Consider the following 18,296-nt stretch of genomic DNA (forward strand, 5'->3'; position numbering starts at 1 on the left):
ATGCCATATGAAGAAATCAAGTAAAATTTCTTTCTTTTAAGGAATGATTCTTGTCAACAGGGGGAGCGTGAGGTTGAGTGATGGGGAAAGAAGCAAGTTTTTTTTAAAAAGGATTTTCAATAAAATGTAAAAATTAAAGATATCAATGAAAATGAATTTTTAAAAAATCAGATTAATCATAATTTCAGAAAATATTAAATGGCTTGCTTTCCACCTATGATTCATAAATAGGAATTCACCAAGTTGTCTTCATTAGTCATAACCTTTCTTCTGTAATGAATATCCTGTCATCTTTTCACCACCTGTTAATTACTCTTTCATCTCATCACCACTTTGCAGAACATTCTATGGAGCAAATGGCATATATGTGGCATTTCCTTTTTTGGACCATGATCCAATCTTCAGGACTTGGCCAGAACAAGGTCACATTTTCACAAAGCCTCACAAAGTAGAAAGTATTTGTTAATTTCTGATGTGAGTTTTCTTTCTTCTTCATCAGCCATTATCTTCCCTCTGTTAACCACAAAAATCAGTAAATTTATATCTTAAAAAATGTTTGCTATTTACAAGGAGGTAAAATGGAAATTCTCCAAAAAAAATTTAGGTTCCTGAGTTCTCCCACTAATTTTCATTAACTCTTCAACTTAAAATTGTTTTTAATTTAAAATACACTCTCCTTCAGAAATCGGAATTTTGATTTCCTTTAGTTCTGAATTGATCAATTTCATATCAAAAGTGAAATCTCTCCTTTGGACAGGCTTAATTTTATAATAGGGACCAAATCATCCATGGCCAAAACCTGTAAAGATGAGTTCTCTGACCAAACAATTCTATTCTATGAAGAATATCTTATTTTTGGCAGGATGGTGGTGTTTTGGGTCTATACATATATACACACACATATATACTCATATAGGGTGGATATGAATACACATATTCACACTGCTACAATTATCTGGATGGTTTAATACAAAGCCTATGTAGCTGAGTTCTAAGGACTTGGCCAAAGTTAGATATGCATTTAATTATCTCTAACATTAGTAATAATAATAATTAACATTTACATAGTACTAATTATGTGCCAGGCATTGCGCTGTTATTATTTTTTGTTGTTGTTTCCATTATTGCTTTGTTTGAGCCTCATAAAAAATCTGGGAGGTTAAATGCTATTATTAATCCCCATTTTATAGATGAGGAAACTGAGGCAAACAGGTGAAGGGGCTTACCTAGGGTCACAGATTTAGGTAACATGAGAGGTAAGATTTGAACTTGGGTCTTCCTCATTCTAGATCTAGTACTCTAACCCTAAATTCTCTATACCTTCTCACTGCACCATATTACACCCTAATGATGATTATTATGTCTATATTTTCACTCAAATAGATCATTCTTAATCATATGTAATACTACCATAAAATTCTTGGTTTTAACTTGTGAGGATGTGTTATACATAGAAAAAATATTGCAACTGAAATCACAGGACCCAGGTTCAAAATCCCAGCTCTTCCATTTATTATCTTTAAGTAAGTCATTGACCCTCTTTGCTCATCTGTGAAATGAAGGTGTTCAAGTGGATGACCTCAAAGGTTCTTTTCTGTGCTAAATGCATAATGCATTTTACTAAGCCTTTTAAATTTGTATTTGTCCTTCAAATTAAATTCAATAAATGTTTTCTGAATACAATTCAGAGCAAGGACAAAATTGAAGAAAATGTAGAGCCTAAAATTAAGAATTAATCAGAGAATATTATGTACATAATTTCTTCATTCTTTTAAATCTAAATATGTAACAAGAAAGCAATTTCCCTAAAAAGGCTGTGTTAACATAGTTAATTATAGACTAACTAGCTACTTTCTATTGTTTAGATCTTGGATAAGGAAAAGCATTTTTGGGCCTTAATTTTCTTAATTCTTAATTAATTAATTTCTTAATTTTTCTTAAAATAAGGGAGTTGGGCTAGATGATCTCCAGGATCCCTTCCAGTTGTAGACTGATAATACTTGACCCTGATAGTTATTTTGAAGATAAATGCTTTTTAAAAATCTAAATTCTGTTTCTATCTCTCTCTAAACATATTTGTGTGTGTGTAGAGCCTTAAAATTTAAATACATATCCTAAAAAAAGAAGTCCATAGTAGATAATTCCTTAAAAAGTCCATGAACTTATGAATTTGAGGTTTTAGAGAGTGGCACACTATCAATTAGCTTCAATTTTGCTTTTAAAATACACTAATTTATTATTTATTGTTCAGCAATCAGCAATCTTGAGGACATCACCAGAACAAGCTATTGCATTGGCTTAATAAGAAATTCACTTACCTCATCTCTACTAATCTTCAAGGGGAGATTCAGCAACTTGGATGAAATAGGATCCAGATGATAATATCTCTGAGTTTCTCATTCCATATTCAATGAAAACCTTAGGAGATAATCTACCAGGAGGAAAGGTATATCGCCATGCATACTCCTGGTTAAATTTAGCAAGGTCAATTTATTTAGATGCACTGAAAAGGATGAGTATTATTAAATAGATAGCTCAAAGATTAGAGGTAGAAATAGAATTTAAATCAAGTTTTCTTTTTTTTTTCAATTTCTGAGTAAATATGTGTAATTTTATCTTTGATATTCTAGTGACATAATAATAATCAGCATAACTACCATTTATATAGTATTTTAAGGTTTGCAAAGTGCTTAACTTTGTGAATGTATTAACTCACAACAACCGTTTGAGGTAGCTATTCTTCTCATTTTATAGATGAGGAAACTGAGGCACAAAAAGGTTAAGTTTCTTGCCTAGTCATGAGGGAGAATTTGAGTCTTTTTGTCCCCAAGTGCAACACGCTATTCATTATTCAAACTCACAGAATACAATTCCCAATAATTAAATGGTTGTTTTATTCCCTAATTTATATTGTGTCTTATCAGAAAAAATCTGTTTTTGAGGGTAGAAACTCATGCACTAAGCAAAGAAATTTATTTGTAGCATTTCTTTATTTTATTGGAAAAAAATTTTAAATGCTTTCTGTCCTAGAAAAAGAATACAGTTCTCTCCCACTTTCATGTTAGAATACTTAAGTTTCCTGTGGCATTTATTGGTTTTATGTTTTCTTATGTTTTCTAAATCAGGCCATTTCCAAGCCATGTTATCTGAACCTTGTCTCCTTCTTACTCTTCTCTCCCTAAGGGATAAGCTCTTTTTAAAATTTACTTTATCCTGAACATCACTTTCCAGACATCTCTAAAATAAGCTATGATCTTATTGCTGCACTTCTCTACCTCCTTCTCCCTGCTGCCAATGTCTAATTTCTCATATGTGTTGTGAGGGAATGAACTATCTTACTTGCATTATCTTACTTATGTAGAGAGAATACAAGATAAGGCTACTCCATTGAAGTACTCCATTAAGATATGGATACTCCATAAGATACTCCACTACATATCATTGAGAAGTTAAATGTAAGAATTGAGAATTGAACCCAGATCTACTGATTCTGATGTTAGTTTTCTATTCACTTATCCATATTACTTTCAAGCATTTGTCAAATGAATGGAGCCAAAAAGAAGTGGGACCATGTCCCAACACTTCTGCCATAGCCTCAGTAATATATAGGTATGGGTCTAGCTGTTCTTGTTTTTAATGTCAGAGATGATTGGAATATCTCTGAGCCAGATATTCTGAGCTGACTTTATTTTTTTAGAATAATATATTTTTATTTTTTCAAAATATATGCAAAGATAGTTTTCAACATTCACCCTTGCAAAACTTTGTATTCCAAAATTTTTTCCCTCCTTCCTCATCTTTCCTCTCCCCTATACAGCAATTAATCCAGTACAGGATAAATACATACAATTCTTTTAAACTTATTTCCATATTTATCATGCTGCACAAGAAAAATCTGATCAAAAGGGAAAAAAATGAAAAAGAAAAAAGACAAGCAAGCAAACAGCAACAACAACAAAGGTGAAAATATACATTCAGTTCCCATAGTCCTCTCTCTGGATGCAGATGGCTGTCTCCATCACAAGTCCACTGGAATTGCTCTGAAATCACTTCAAGGTTGAAAAGAACCAAATCCATCACAGTTGATGATCACATAATCTTGGTGTTGCTTTGAACAATGTTCTCTTGGTTCTACTCACTTCACTTAGTATCATTTCATGCAAGTCTCTCCAGGCCTTTCTGAAATCAGCCTGTTGATCCTTTCTTATAGAACAATAATATTCCATAACATTCATATACCATAACTTTATTCAGCCATTCCCCAACTGTTGGGCATCCATGCAGTTTCCAATTCCTTGCCACTGCAAAAAGGGCTGCTACAAACATTTTTTTGCACATGTGAGTCCTTTTTTTTTTTTTAAACTCTTTGGGATACAGACCCCATAGAGACACTGCTCACTCAAAGGGTATCCACAGTTTGATAACTATGTCTGCTCAGCCTCTGCTTCTCTAATTCTATAGGTCTATAGTTTCAGTTCAGAAAAATATTACAATACATGTTCCTAACTAGTTTTGAGTGTCCTCGTTGTCTCCGAACAAACTAAAGTGCTTAATTTTATCTCAAAGTTATGAATATAAAACTAAGAGCCAGCATTATTTACAATGGGGATCTTTCCATTCAGACCAGAGATAAAGTAAGGATATCCATTATCAGATCTATTACTATTGAATATTGTGCTAAAATACTAGCTAGATCAATAAGGAAGAAGAAGTTGAGGGCATAAACAAAATTTTTGCCTTTTGAAGATCATATGAAGCTTAGAGAAGTCTAGTGTATAAATTAAACAAATAATTGAAACAATAACATCAGCAAAATTTCAAAATGTAAAATAAATCCATATAAATATTAGATTGTTTGTACATTAGAAATGAAATCCAGCAGGATGTTACAGGAAGATAAATTCTATTTAAAATAAATGCAAAAAGCTTAAAATAGTTGGTAGTCTACTTTCCAAGCACAGGAACTACATTAATATAACCACAAAATACTTAAGGCTAAATAATAATAAAAATTTGATTGCTGAATTCATCAGTTACCTTCTTAAAAAGATTCCAAAATAAATGAAAATTCTCAGGAATATTATACCCAAATCATTATTAGGGCAGTTAAAAGAAGTATACAAAGGACATAGTTGTGAGTTGACTATGATGGAAGGAAATGTAAAAAAAAAAAAAATTAAAGGGTGAGAAAGAGCTATCCACTGGGAGAAATGGAAAGGGAGATATGTAATGGAGTAAATTATTTTACAGTGAAAGGGAAGTGAGGGAAGAGGCTAGAATTGGGAAGGAGGGAAGTGAGGGAAGAGGCTTGAATTGGGAAGGAGGGAAGTGAGGGAAGAGGAATTGACTCAAAGAGGGAATAAAATATACAACCAGTTGGGTATAGAAATCTGTCTCATCCTACAGGGAAGCAGGGGGGGAAGAGGACAACAGAAGCAATAACTGATAGAAGGAAAGGCGGATTGGAAGAGGCAGTGCTCAGAAACAAAATAATTTTGAGGAGAGATAGGGTGAAAAGAAAGAGAGAGAAGAATAAAGATGGTGGACATAAGATGGAAGGAAATACACAGAAATAACTGTGAAAAAATTTACAGCAAGGTTCTCTGATAAAGTACTCATTTCTCACAAATATATAGAGAACTGAGTCAAATTTATAAGAATGCAAATCAATTCTCAAAAGGTAGATGGTTAAAACATAGGAACAGATAGTTTTCAGACAAAGAAATCAAAGCTATCTAGTCATATGAAAAATATTTTGTCATTATTGATTAAAGAAATACAAATTAAAATAACTCTAAAGTACTACCTTATACCTATCAGATTGGCTAACATGATAGAAAGGGAAAATGATAGATGGAGGATATGTAGGAAAATGGAGACACTAAATTTGGTAGAGTTATAAACTGACTCTACCATTCTAGAGGTCAATTTACCCAAAAGACTATACAACTTTGTATACTCTTTCACCCAGCAATACTACAACTAGATCTGTATCTCAAAGAGATCAGAAGAAAAAGAAAAAAAGAGGAAAGAGGCCTTATATATGCAAAATAGCAGCATTCTTTGGGGTAGCAAAGACTGAGAAATTGAGGGCATGCTCATTAATTGGGGAATGATTGAACAAATTGTGGTATATGATTGTGATAGAATACTATTGTGCTGTAAGAAATGAAAAGCATAATGATTTCGGAAAAACCTAAAAATTTTACCAATGCAAAAATGAAGTGCACAAAACTGGAAAATCTACACAGCAGCAGCAATATTGTAAATGAATTAGCTATTCTCAACAATACAGTTAACTGAAAAAATTCCAAAGGATTTTTGATGAAAAATGTTATCTACTTTCAGAGCAAGAAATGATGGAATCTGAATTCAGATTGAACTACACTTTTTTTTTTAAAACTTTATTTTTCTTGGGGTGTATGTGTGTACATGTTTTCTTTTATAATGTGACTAATATGGAAATGTTTAACATGACTTGACATGTATAATCTCTATCAAATTGCTTGCCTTCTCAATAAGGAGAGAAGAAAGAGAAGGTGGGAGAGAATTTAAAAATCAAAATTTTAAAAAAATTAATGCTAAAATTGTTTTTACAAGTAATTAGGAAAAAATAGAATATTAAGAATATATTAATTGCTCCTGGGTAGGCAGGGCGATATAATAAAATGACAGTATTACCCAAGTCAACTTAATCTATATCACATTAATTAAACTGCCAAGGGATTATTTTAAAGGGGCAGAAAAAATAAGAATAAATAAATTCTAGATGAATAAAAGATTAAGATAATGATAATGATTAGATGAATAAAGATTAAGAATCTCAAGAGAAATAATGGAAAAAGTGGGAAGGAAGGGCATAGCAATTCCAGATCTCAAACTAAACTTCGAAGCAGAAATGCTAAAAATAGTCTGGAATTGGATAAGAAATAAAGGTTGAGCCATAGAACAGATTAAGAACACCATATACAAAAGCAAAGGATTTTAGTAGCCTAGGGTCTGATCATACTAAAGATCACTGATATTGAGGTTAGAATTCTTTATTTGATTAAAAACTGTAGAAAAATGGGAACAGAATCTGGTAGGAACTAAATATAGATCAACATTTTACAGCTCCAAATGAGTACATGACTTAGGTATAAAGGGTGACATCATAAACAAATTAGAGGAGAGAGGAAATTCTCTATCAGGTGTTTTGAATTCATGATAAAATAAGAGCTAAAAAAAGATTTAAAATATGGACAAATTTTATTACCTAAAATTTAAGTTTGTGTAGATACAAAACCAATTTATTTAAAATTAGAAGAGAAACAGGTAAATAGGAAGAGAATTTTGCAGCAAATTTCTCTGGTAAAGGAGTCTGGATTTCTGTCCCTCTGTCTCTGTCTCTCCATCTGCCCCTAATTGAGAAATGGCCAAAAGATATAAATAGGCAGTTCTAAGAAGAAATTCGCAACTTTTGATGCAGTGATAATAGTACTAGGGTTATATCCCAAAGAGGAAAAGGGCCCTTGGGAAAAAATAGTATTTACAATGACTCATTGTTGTGGCAAAAATTTTGAGACTGAGGACTTGCTTATCAATTGGAGTATATGAATGTGATGGAATACTATTGTGCAACATCGAATACTATGTGGAATACCCTAAGAAATGAAGGGTATGATTTCAAAGAAACCTGGAAAGATTTTTTAGGAATTAATGGAAAGTGAAATGATAATCAGGAGAAAAATTTATACAATACACTGTAAATACAACTTTGAAAGACTTAGGCATAGATGAGGACATATTTGTTTTTGGATATGACTATGCAAGAATTTGTTTTACCTGACTATGCATGACTGTACTAAGGTTTTTTTAAATCAATTTGGGCAGCAGGAAGATGGGAAATACAGACAGCAGAGGTTTATTGACTGAAAAAAGAAATTATGAATCTAGAAATAGGTTGTTGTTTTTTGTTTTTACTAAATGACCAATCATTGAGAGAGAGAAATCTCTCTTTTAGTGAGAGATGGGTTGCATTCACATTTGTGTGTAAACTATAATTAATATTAGTATCACAATAAAGTATTTTCCCCATAAATATAGATCCAAAAATGAAAATGCCTATACTGGAGAAGGATCTTTTATAAGAGACTCTCAGAGTTTATTCACATAATCAATATGTTTTTGAAAATAAGAAGACTATCTTATATTTGCAGAGTAATTTGCAGTTTCTAAAGTATGTTCACATCTATTATCTCATATGATTTTTATATCAACCCTGTTTTGGAGGGTAAGGCAAGTAATATTTATTACTTCCATTTGGCAGGGGGGAAAAGTTGTGAAAAATCAAATTTAGGTGTGATGTGTGGAAAAACTCTAACGTCAGAATTGTCTAAAAGTGAAGTGGGAGCATTGAGAAACAGTGGATTCTCCCTTACTGGAGATATATACAAAAGCAAAATCAATTTAGGTAAAACTAAAAGGGAAATGTGGAAAAACATTTTGGAAGCAAGTTTCTCTGATAAAAATAAGCCAAGACTAGAAGATCACTTATCAAATTCTTACTCATATGTGGGTTAGACTAGAAAATCTGCTAACTCTCTCAATTATGAGAGTCTGTGATTCTGTGATTTGTTGAGATGCATGGGAAAACAGGAAGAATGCTGGCCCTGGAGTCAGAGGACATGGATTTGAATCTTGACTCTGCCACTTACATCCAGTGACCTTGAAGAAATTATTTAGCCTCCCTGAGTTTCGTATAATGTGTGTGTTACCTTAATATCCATTTGACCTTGAAGTCTATGCCATAATTAATTAGGAGTAGAGCTGGGACCAGAATCCAGTCTCTTGACTCATGATCTGTCACTACTTCCTTTAATATTTCAAGAATCTCTAATTTCGCCAGTGTGAGTACTCCCTTAGAGGATACATGCCAAACCTCCTATACCTATGAATAGCTGACAAAAAAAACCCCTTTAATATTTTGGAGCCAAGCTTCTGATGGTGTGCCTTTCCTTGTATTTATCTTGGCTAGTCCTCAGACAGTAAGATCTATAATTTGTCCCTAGATTTATACTTAAAGTCTTTTCAGTTTGGTAGAACACCATAAAAATCTTATGTCTTGTTTTTAAGATATTAAATTATCTACAAACTTCCTAAAATTGCTCTAAAATTTAGATTTATGTTTTATAATGTAAGATACTGCAAAATAAGGGTCAATTTCTGGGCCTCAGGTCTGTTTGACATTCAATAGATCCAGTAAATTAATTAGCTCATTGGAAGAAACATCACCACTGGCACATAATGCAAAATATAGTAAGCACAGATCCTTGAAATAATGATGTGTCATCACCTAAGGGATGAGAACAGAGAAGGCTAGCATTATTTATGCCATTATTCAAGACTGCAAAGAGATAACTCTTTCAAAAGAAATAGAGATGTTTTTATGTCTGAAAATCAAGTCCTTTCAGGTATTAGGGGAATTAATAGGAAAAACAGGACTGTCAGATATGTCTTATCAGTTGGGGATAGCTGTAAGAAGAGGAAGTGATGTTTCTGGCATTATGTAATAGGTCTGTGGAAATGCTTTAGAAAAAGCTATAAACCATCGTACAAAAGTATGATATTATTGCTGTCTTTATGTCCCAACCTCACCCATGAAATTCAGTTACTATTCCCACTCACTCATCTATCACTTGTCTGACCTCCCTTGACCATCATCTTCTGCACCATATTTGATTATACATAGTCTTGCTTTCCCTCTGCCATTATTTCACGTGTTAGAGTGTGCTCACAGGTGCATGAGCCTTCCTAGAACTAGGTCCAAGTAAAACAATTACCTACCATTCAAAATACAAAAAGCTCATTAGGAAGTAAAGGACTGTCTCAGATACTCAGCCAATACAGTTTTGGTTTAGGTTTAGCTCAACTTGACTCATATTTATGAATGTACCTAAGCAAAAAGCTGCCTAAAAATGTTACCCAAAGTAACCTTGTCTTATCACTTGGTCTTCTCTCTATGTAACTGAATCCTATTCATCCTTCAGGGCAGCTAGGTGGTGCCATAGTACATAAGGTGCTGGACCTGAAGTCAAGAAGACTGGCTCAGACACTTAGCTGTGTGACTCTGGGCAAGTCACTTAACCCTGTTTGCTTCAGTTTCTTTATTTGTAAAATGAGCTGGAGAAAAAACAGCAATACCTCGGTCAAGAAAACTCTAAAATGGGGTCACAAAGAGTCGGACATAATTGAAACGACTCAACAACGGCAACAACACTATCTTTCAGTACCAAGCCCAAGTACCAATTCCTCCAAGAAGCCTCCTGTGACCACTCCCTTCTCATGGTGATGTCCCATTTCTCAGCTCCGCCTCAGCATTCATTCTCTGTACTGCTAACAGAAAACTTTTGCCCTTTTCTTTTCTCATTTGCTGAAGTTCCACCTATCTTTTAAAGCGCATCTTAAAGGCTACCTCCTTACACTTCTATTTTGTACCTCTAAAGTACTTGTGTAAAGTTATGTATTAGATTACCTGAGGTTATATCTTATCTCCCAACTAGAGTGCAAACTGCCTGAGAACAGGGACCACTGTCTTATCTAAATTGGATATTTTCTGCATGACCTACCATAGCATGGGAGAAATGTATAGTTCATAGAACAAATTGTTATTTAGCTTTCAGTGTGCATTTGTTTGTTGTCTTCCCAACTTATTTGTAAACTCCCTTATAATGAACCTATCTAATGCTTCCTACAATGCCAAGTTTAGTACTAGACCCACAAAAATTCTTCAATAATAGCTATGGAATAATTGTTCCATAATTACAATGACATTAAATTTTGTTCTATAAATGCACTGTTTTGAAGCCAGAAAGACTTCAGTTCAAATATATGCCCCTCTCCCTCCTCTTTTCCACCCCACTTCATACACATATACTGTCTATATGACACTAAGTAAATCAGTTAACCTCTCTGTTCAAGGGAACTCTTTAAGAATATAAATTGTAAAGAAATGAATCTTTCCTGCATTCACAGAAAGTATTTCCTCACACAGGAGAGTCTTCTATCAATTAAATTACAAGTATCTCTGAATATTGGATGGTAAGTGGGTTTATAGGAATGCCTGTGAACATAAAAATCAACCCTATAATGTAGCATATTTAGAATATGTCATTTGGCAGGAATAGACTGATTCTTTCTGCTATCCAGAAAGAACTTTCCTGAAATACACAGTAACAGAATCTGTCAAACAAATGGTAAGTAAGCAGAAAATATTTTTCCTTCCTGAATGAAAGTTATTTTTCCTTTTCAGTTGCTTGTTGAATTCTTTTAATATATATTTTATATTTTAACATATATTTCCTTTCCATTAGGAAAACTCAATCAAATGCAGAAGGACACGGTGGCCTAGCACCCCTATGGTTACCTGTAGTACCACTGGTGAAACACACGATTGAAAGGTCTTCTGGCCGAGGAGGCTAAGAGGAGACAAGATAAGAAAAAGGAAATTACTTGAATGTCCATCTATACCTATCCCATATTTATGAGAAAATACAATTCCAATTTTCTGCTTATTATTCTCTTACATTTGTCCCTTGTTGATCTAGAACCCTGATTCTCCCCTTTTCTTGTTTTATTACTCACTGTTGATTGCTCTTTCCTTGGTGACTGCCTCTCTGCTCCCAGACTTGGCCCCCAAATTTGACCTCCTTTATGCACTTAGAAAAGAAGTGCTATTTCCATGGCATAAGTGATAAGATTGTTATATTTTGAATCAGAGAACCTGGATTCAAACCCAACTCCTCTACTATCTGTGATCTTGAATAAGTTACTTCAGCTCTTTGGATCTTAGTTCCTTCATCTGTAGAATGAGGAAATTGGAATAGATGCTATTCCAGTTCTAAATCTATGTACCTGGGATCTACACCTACATCACTGATTCTTGCTGCTTGTTTAATCTTGGACAAACCCTTTAATCTCAGTTGCCTTAACTATAAAATAAAAGGGTTGGACTAAATGACTACTGAACTACTTTTGAGCTCAAATCTCTTTTTTCTATGACTTATTTATGGTCCAGAATCACCATAGCAAATGAATGAATTAAACCACTCATGAAAAAAATGACAAAAAACAAAGTATGATTTGGAATGCTCTTTTTGTCCCTTTAGTTACCCAGTCCTACAACCATATAAAGTTGTGCCATCTCCATGAAGTTTTCCTTGATCACTCTCAGAGCCCAATTTTTCTCTGTCTTTTAACTTCCTAGAGAATTTACTGTCTATACTCATCAAACTTGAATCACTTATTACATGGTATGCCTAGAAACTTTTCATGGATATACATATAATCCCCTCATCCGTATTTGACTTGAGGGCATTGACCTTTTATTTCTGTCATTACACCTAATGTAAATAGTCAACACTTTTGCTGATTGTTAACTTACCACAGGAGGATGATGATTCTCTCTTCCACAATCCTGAAAAAAGGAAATGTGGTTTTAAAAGTTCTTAAATACATTTGCATCATTAGAGCACTGAAATTCACTCATATAACATTCATTCATTTCATTTCAACATCCCAAATTATTCAAACTTTTCCCTATTAATTGAAAGTATTTGGGAAATTGGGGTTTAAATAGCCTTGAGAAGTTAAGATCAAAAGTATGTCAGAAATGCTACCTTCACTGCTAGCATTAAACTCAAATGGGAATGAATCCCTACAAGCTACATAATGACTTATTAAACCACAAATGTACACTCTTTACATTGTGCTGTATATTTATTCTATTACACATTTCCTAATTCTGTTTTAATCTGGTTGAGTTGTACGTTCAAGAGTTCCTCAAGCCAAATTTATTCTAGTGGGAAATGGTGCAATTTCCATAGTTGTTGATATTTTTCGTTGTATCTGGTGCCCTTACGAGTAAAAACTTTTTTCTCCAGAGTCCCACATGATACTATATATCCCGTGTGAGCCTGCAGGGTATTTTGTCCACTTGAGGATTGTCTGTATAGGCTGTGTTTACTATTGTGGGGAAGGGAAAGTTGAATTAAGTCAAACATACACTTAGAAAAAACAATTAAGCAGATGTGTAAAAGCTGATTAATAAAATGCATTCACTTTCTTTCTAAAATGGTTTATATGTCAAACACAGCATTTAACCATGACCCTTCAGACAATAGGGATTCTGTGGCTTTCCATAATATGCTTGCTTATAATATCCCATGCAAGCAGATATAGACCCTCACTTAGTAGGCACCTTCCAGAAAAGTTGTATACTTGACAGCAAATTAGGAATTAGGAAAGGCTATGTTAAAATCCTATCTTTAGCAATTAGTTGTGTGATTTTGAGCAGATTACTATAAATCTCTGAATTTGTTTCCTCTCTCATAAGATGGTGATAAGGCATATAGTGCCTTTCTAGTGTTATTATAAGTATTTTTTAAACATGAAAGCACTGTAGTAACATGTTATTTTATTATATTTTAAATGCATGAGGAAATTCATTATATAACACAATCATGAATAGAATCCTTTCTATAAAGAAGAGAATTATTTTTAAAAAAAAGTATAATTATTACCTCCACTAATTTACCTTTTGGTAGGCAGCAAAACATAGTGAATAGAAATCTGTCTCTGAAACCAGCAAAATCTGTATTCATGTCCTGTCTCTGACACATTTTATCTGTGTGTCCATGAGTAACCTTTCAATGTCCCAGGCAACTCTCTAAGACTAAATAAGCTGTTGTTTCAATCAAGTTCCCACTTGGCTTTGAAGGAAGGAATTTCCTTACTATAAATCTTTTATACTGAAGAAGTCACAGTAGGGGCTGAAATAAATAAAAAGATATTTTATATAACCCTGGATTTCAATATATTGAGTTTGCTTAAAATAAGGTATTAGCAAGAAGCCACAACTGAATGTTTGTTGTTGTCTGATCATAGAGACAATAATTTTACTGTATTATCTCATCAGAAACAAGAGTTGAGAGTGAAAGAATGAATTCATTGGGGTATTAGATATTTAGAAGCTATCCACAAGGCTGTGATAAAACTCGCTATTAAAAAAAAAAAACAACAACAACAACCCAATAACTTTAGAATCTGTCTCCACTCTTATGCAATATCTCACTTTTTCTTGCATTGAGTAGCTACATTCTTCATGACCACTTAAAATATTATTAAAAAAAAACACTCCACAGCTGAATACCTCCTCACGCTCCTATATTATTTATTGCCCATATTATTATATTATCTATAGTCCAAGAGGACTATAAAGGACATGAGTACTTCCACCTTGTGAGTACTGCCACCTTGTGAGTGCTTACCCTGTGTGAGTTCTCCATAAAATAGTATTTTTTGGCAAGCATGCTATAATGTCTTATTAAAAGTGATGGTTGAAGAGGAAGTGTGATAGTTACATTATGGGGGATCCATTTCTAGAAAGACCAATTCCTTAAACCCAGAGATAATTCTGTTATTGACATTCTCTGTGTTAACTCAGCTGGTACTGTCCGTTGTGCTAAAATGAGGCCAGACTTCATGCCTAGAGAGCTTCTTCTAATCTCTGCTACCATTTCATTTGTAACACCAAACTCAAGAGAAACGAATCCTTTATTGTGCTGAGCTGCTACTGATGGAATTGACTTATACCCTGAACAACAGCAAAAACAATTATGGATGTGTACGTTCCATTCAGATGAATTTCTTCAAAGTCCTTTCTCCTGGATATTTTCCTTAGTGAGTGGAACATGCTTAATATTTTCTTGATAGACCATATCAATACCTTTACATCATAACATGTCTAAGAGGGAGATAACTCAGTACAGTAGCTATGCCAAAACAGTGATTTTTGGCATAAGAAGGCCTGGGTTCAAATCCCAATCTCCTTGAATCTGTTTCCTCATCTAGAAAATGAAGGGGTTGAATTAAATGGGCTCTGACATGCTATCCATCTCCACAACTATGACCCTATAAAGTCAGCTTCAAGCTATGTCTAATACACACACACACACACACACACACGTATGTATGTAAACAATAACCCTACATATCTGATCTTTTATATGGAGATAAAAAGCATTGGCTGAAAGCCAGAACATCTGGGTATGAAAATACTGTATGACCTTAAATCATACCTTTAACCTGTCATCAGGTTTATCAATAAAGATTTGCTAAGCATCTCTTCTGGACCAGATACCGTGCTAAGAATTATCAACATAGGGAAAAGACATAGGGAAAAGAGCCTCTACATGGCTCAGTGGGGAGAGTGCTGGTCATGAAGACCTTAGTTCAAATCTAGCTTCAAACACTTATTGCTGTGTGACCCTATGCAAGTCACTCTGTTTGCTTTAATCCACTAGAAAAGGAAATGGAAGACCACTCCAGAATCTTTTTCAGGAAAACTCCACAGATACATTATTGGTGTGCTGTGACTTATGGGGTCATGAAGAGTTAAACAAAACTAAACAACAAAGGGAAAGAACATTAGTCTTCCCAGAAGATTTAAGTTTGAACCTCGGACTCTTTACATTAACTGTGAAGTCCAAAACAAGTCACTTCACTTTTCAGAATTTTGCTTTCCTGATTTATAAGATGAAGAAATTATAGTTCTGCTACCATCTTCTCAGGGTTGTGAGGAAAAGCTCTTTTAACAGATTGTTCAAGCTTCTTAGTAGAGAAGTTATATTATCAGTTAGAAATAATAAAAATCTTTCTAATCTACCTCACAGTTACAGAAAGCATCTGTAAAAAAAAGAATGTTTTTTCTTTTAGAACTTTAAAGTTTTTTTTTTTTAATTTAACAGTATATTTGGTTTTACATTTTTAAAGAGCAAGCTTTTATTAAAACCAGGCAAAGAAGCTCACCTCAACTTCCTTCATGGACTGAATCTCCACACCACATTTCTTCCCTCGTTCTTTCAAGTCCTTTTCAAATGGTTCAATGAGAATAATGAATTTCAGGCCGGGAATTTCCTTTCTTTCCACATTTTCCAGGAGAAGTATGGCTTTTTCAGGTCTATCACAAATCACCGTGGCAATATCAGCTGCGAATAAAATTTTATAAGTGTCAGTAGTAGACAGAATCTTTGGCTACACCCTGTCCAAAGCATGCTATAGTTAAAGGGTAGCCTGGATAGACAGTGCTCCAGGATCCAGGAGAGCTCTGGCTTTGAAAAACCTTATCCCTAAGACACTATAGTTTTCTTATTCTATTCAGCAATATTATCATACATTTGTGTGAGATTTTTGTGCTTAGTTTTTTTAAAAAGTTGCTAACAGAGATCTATGCATATGCATATGTGTATGCCTTTGTGATTGATCACACACATATGCATACATGAAATCAGAGGGCCAAGACGAATAGACTAGTCTACTGGTGACCTAGTTTTCCCATGAGAACTGATTCTAGGAGAATGGATATTTAGAAGACAAACTTTCTGTCTATTAAATGGAAAGCCCTCAGTGGAAACTCTTCTTTTCCAATTTCTAGATCAGCACAAAAATTTGAGATTTCATAAAGATTGCAACTAGAAGGAACCAGTGAAGGTTAGTCTGAGCAAGGCATATATTAATGGTTTAGACAACCCTAGAACTTGCTGTTCTGAAAATTCCCATTCCAAGAATACTTTGGCAATCTCCTTTGGAAAATGAAATTTCAGTGTCTTCTTTCTCTGGATTAATGTTACCTGTATTAATAATGTAGCGAATGGCACCTGGGCCTAATGTGTCATATAGTGGAACCACTACCATGGAATAGGTGTAGCAGGCCAGCTCCGAGATGATCCACTGGTAAGAGCCACAGGAGAGAGGATTTGGTGGGAAGAGGGAGAAGAGGAGAGTTAAAATAGTGTACAGTGACTTGACACATGAAAAAAAAAATAGCACATTTTGTTTTTGTTTGTTTGTTTGTTTTTACCTCTGGCCGGTTCTGAGCAAACACACCAATAAATTGCTCTGTTGATGGTTTACATTCATGTTGAAGGAGTCCTGATCCCAGAAACTCTGCCCTGTCTGCCACCTAGTAAGACAATTCAGTAAGGAAAAAAATTATTACATGAGAAATCTTGAGTTATAGCTAAAAGATTGAATGTTTCCATGTAAACAATTATATTGCTTATACTAGAGAAGCAGCTTGGTGTAGTGAAGAGAGGATTAGCATTTGAGCTCAAGAGGATGTGGGTTCAAGTTGTACCTTTGATCTATTATCTGGCTGACCACAGGCAAAATCACTTATCCTCCCTGGTAATTTCCTAAGAAGAGAAGTTACATATAACTTGCCAATATAAGTTAGTTGAAGTAGTTTCCTTACCAGTGAGTTTTCTATACCAATGAAATCATAATTCCTACCCCCAACTGTGGCACTAAGATTTCCCTTCCCTCTAACTGAACCAGCTAAAAGCCCAGAAGATTGCTAAAGGCCACCAAATTGCTGATGAATCCAGATTCCCCTCAAAAGATTTGAAGTCCATCCAAGATACATTTCCTGATATTTGCTAATGGCATTATTAGGTAAAAATAACTTATCATATTTGTCAGCAAAAATATGATAAATGACACGAAATAACCTTGGAGATGAGTAATATTGCACTGATGTTTTAAGCTCTCTCTCCTTGGACTTTATTTAGTTACAAAAAAGTCAATGTCATGTACTGAATGGTCCTTACCTCTCTGTAGGACAACCACTGATATGGCTGCTTGGGCTTCCTGGATCCAAGGCAGGGACCATCTCCTAAAAAAGAGGAATACTGACTATTAGCCATTGTGGACACTGTGGAGAACTATTTTATGAAAATTCTTTGAAGTTTCTATTCACTTAAAGTACTGTGTAGCTTTCTCTTGCCTAATGAAACAAAGTTTGGGGAAAACTTTTTTTTTTAATTGTGATGGAGAATCACCAGGCTGACCTGTCCACACACATTTTAGTACTTTAAGTGTTAGGTAAAAGATAAATAGAGAATGAGTACAATAACACACAAGGCTGCTAGTGTACCTAAAGATCAGAGAGTTTCAAAAATCTCTCTCTTGTGGGATGGAGTTTTAATTTGGGTATAATTCATGAACTACAAACAGAGTGACTTGCATAGGGTCACACAGCTACTAAGTGTTTGAAGCTAGATTTGAACTCAGGTCTTTCTAACCCCAGACCCAGCACTCTCCCCACTGAGCCATGTAGAGTCTCTTTTCCCTATGTCTTGCTAATTCTTAGCACAGTATCTGGTCCAGAAGAGATGCTTAGCAAATCTTTATTGACTCACCTGTTGACAGTTAAAGGTATGATTTAAGGTCATATAGTATTTTCATACCCAGGTGTTCTG

At 34.2% G+C, this 18,296-nt stretch overlaps 1 protein-coding gene across 4 annotated transcripts in view; it reads right to left on the minus strand.

Moving 5' to 3' along the window:
* The window catches only part of ACSL6 (acyl-CoA synthetase long chain family member 6), a 141,245-nt gene that overhangs the window by 35,087 nt on the left and 87,862 nt on the right, over positions 1 to 18,296 (minus strand). For all 4 annotated transcript variants that reach the window (XM_074290962.1, XM_074290961.1, XM_074290960.1 and 1 more), the window contains exons 4-9: positions 17,646 to 17,710; positions 16,898 to 16,999; positions 16,668 to 16,767; positions 15,847 to 16,025; positions 12,422 to 12,454; positions 11,405 to 11,456 (exon numbers count right to left, since the gene is read on the minus strand). In XM_074290962.1, the coding sequence (XP_074147063.1) occupies positions 11,405 to 11,456; positions 12,422 to 12,454; positions 15,847 to 16,025; positions 16,668 to 16,767; positions 16,898 to 16,999; positions 17,646 to 17,710 (531 nt within the window). The remainder of the gene's footprint in view (positions 1 to 11,404; positions 11,457 to 12,421; positions 12,455 to 15,846; positions 16,026 to 16,667; positions 16,768 to 16,897; positions 17,000 to 17,645; positions 17,711 to 18,296) is intronic.

This window comes from Sminthopsis crassicaudata, chromosome 2 (assembly GCF_048593235.1).
Source record: "Sminthopsis crassicaudata isolate SCR6 chromosome 2, ASM4859323v1, whole genome shotgun sequence".
Taxonomy (NCBI): Eukaryota; Metazoa; Chordata; class Mammalia; order Dasyuromorphia; family Dasyuridae; genus Sminthopsis; species Sminthopsis crassicaudata.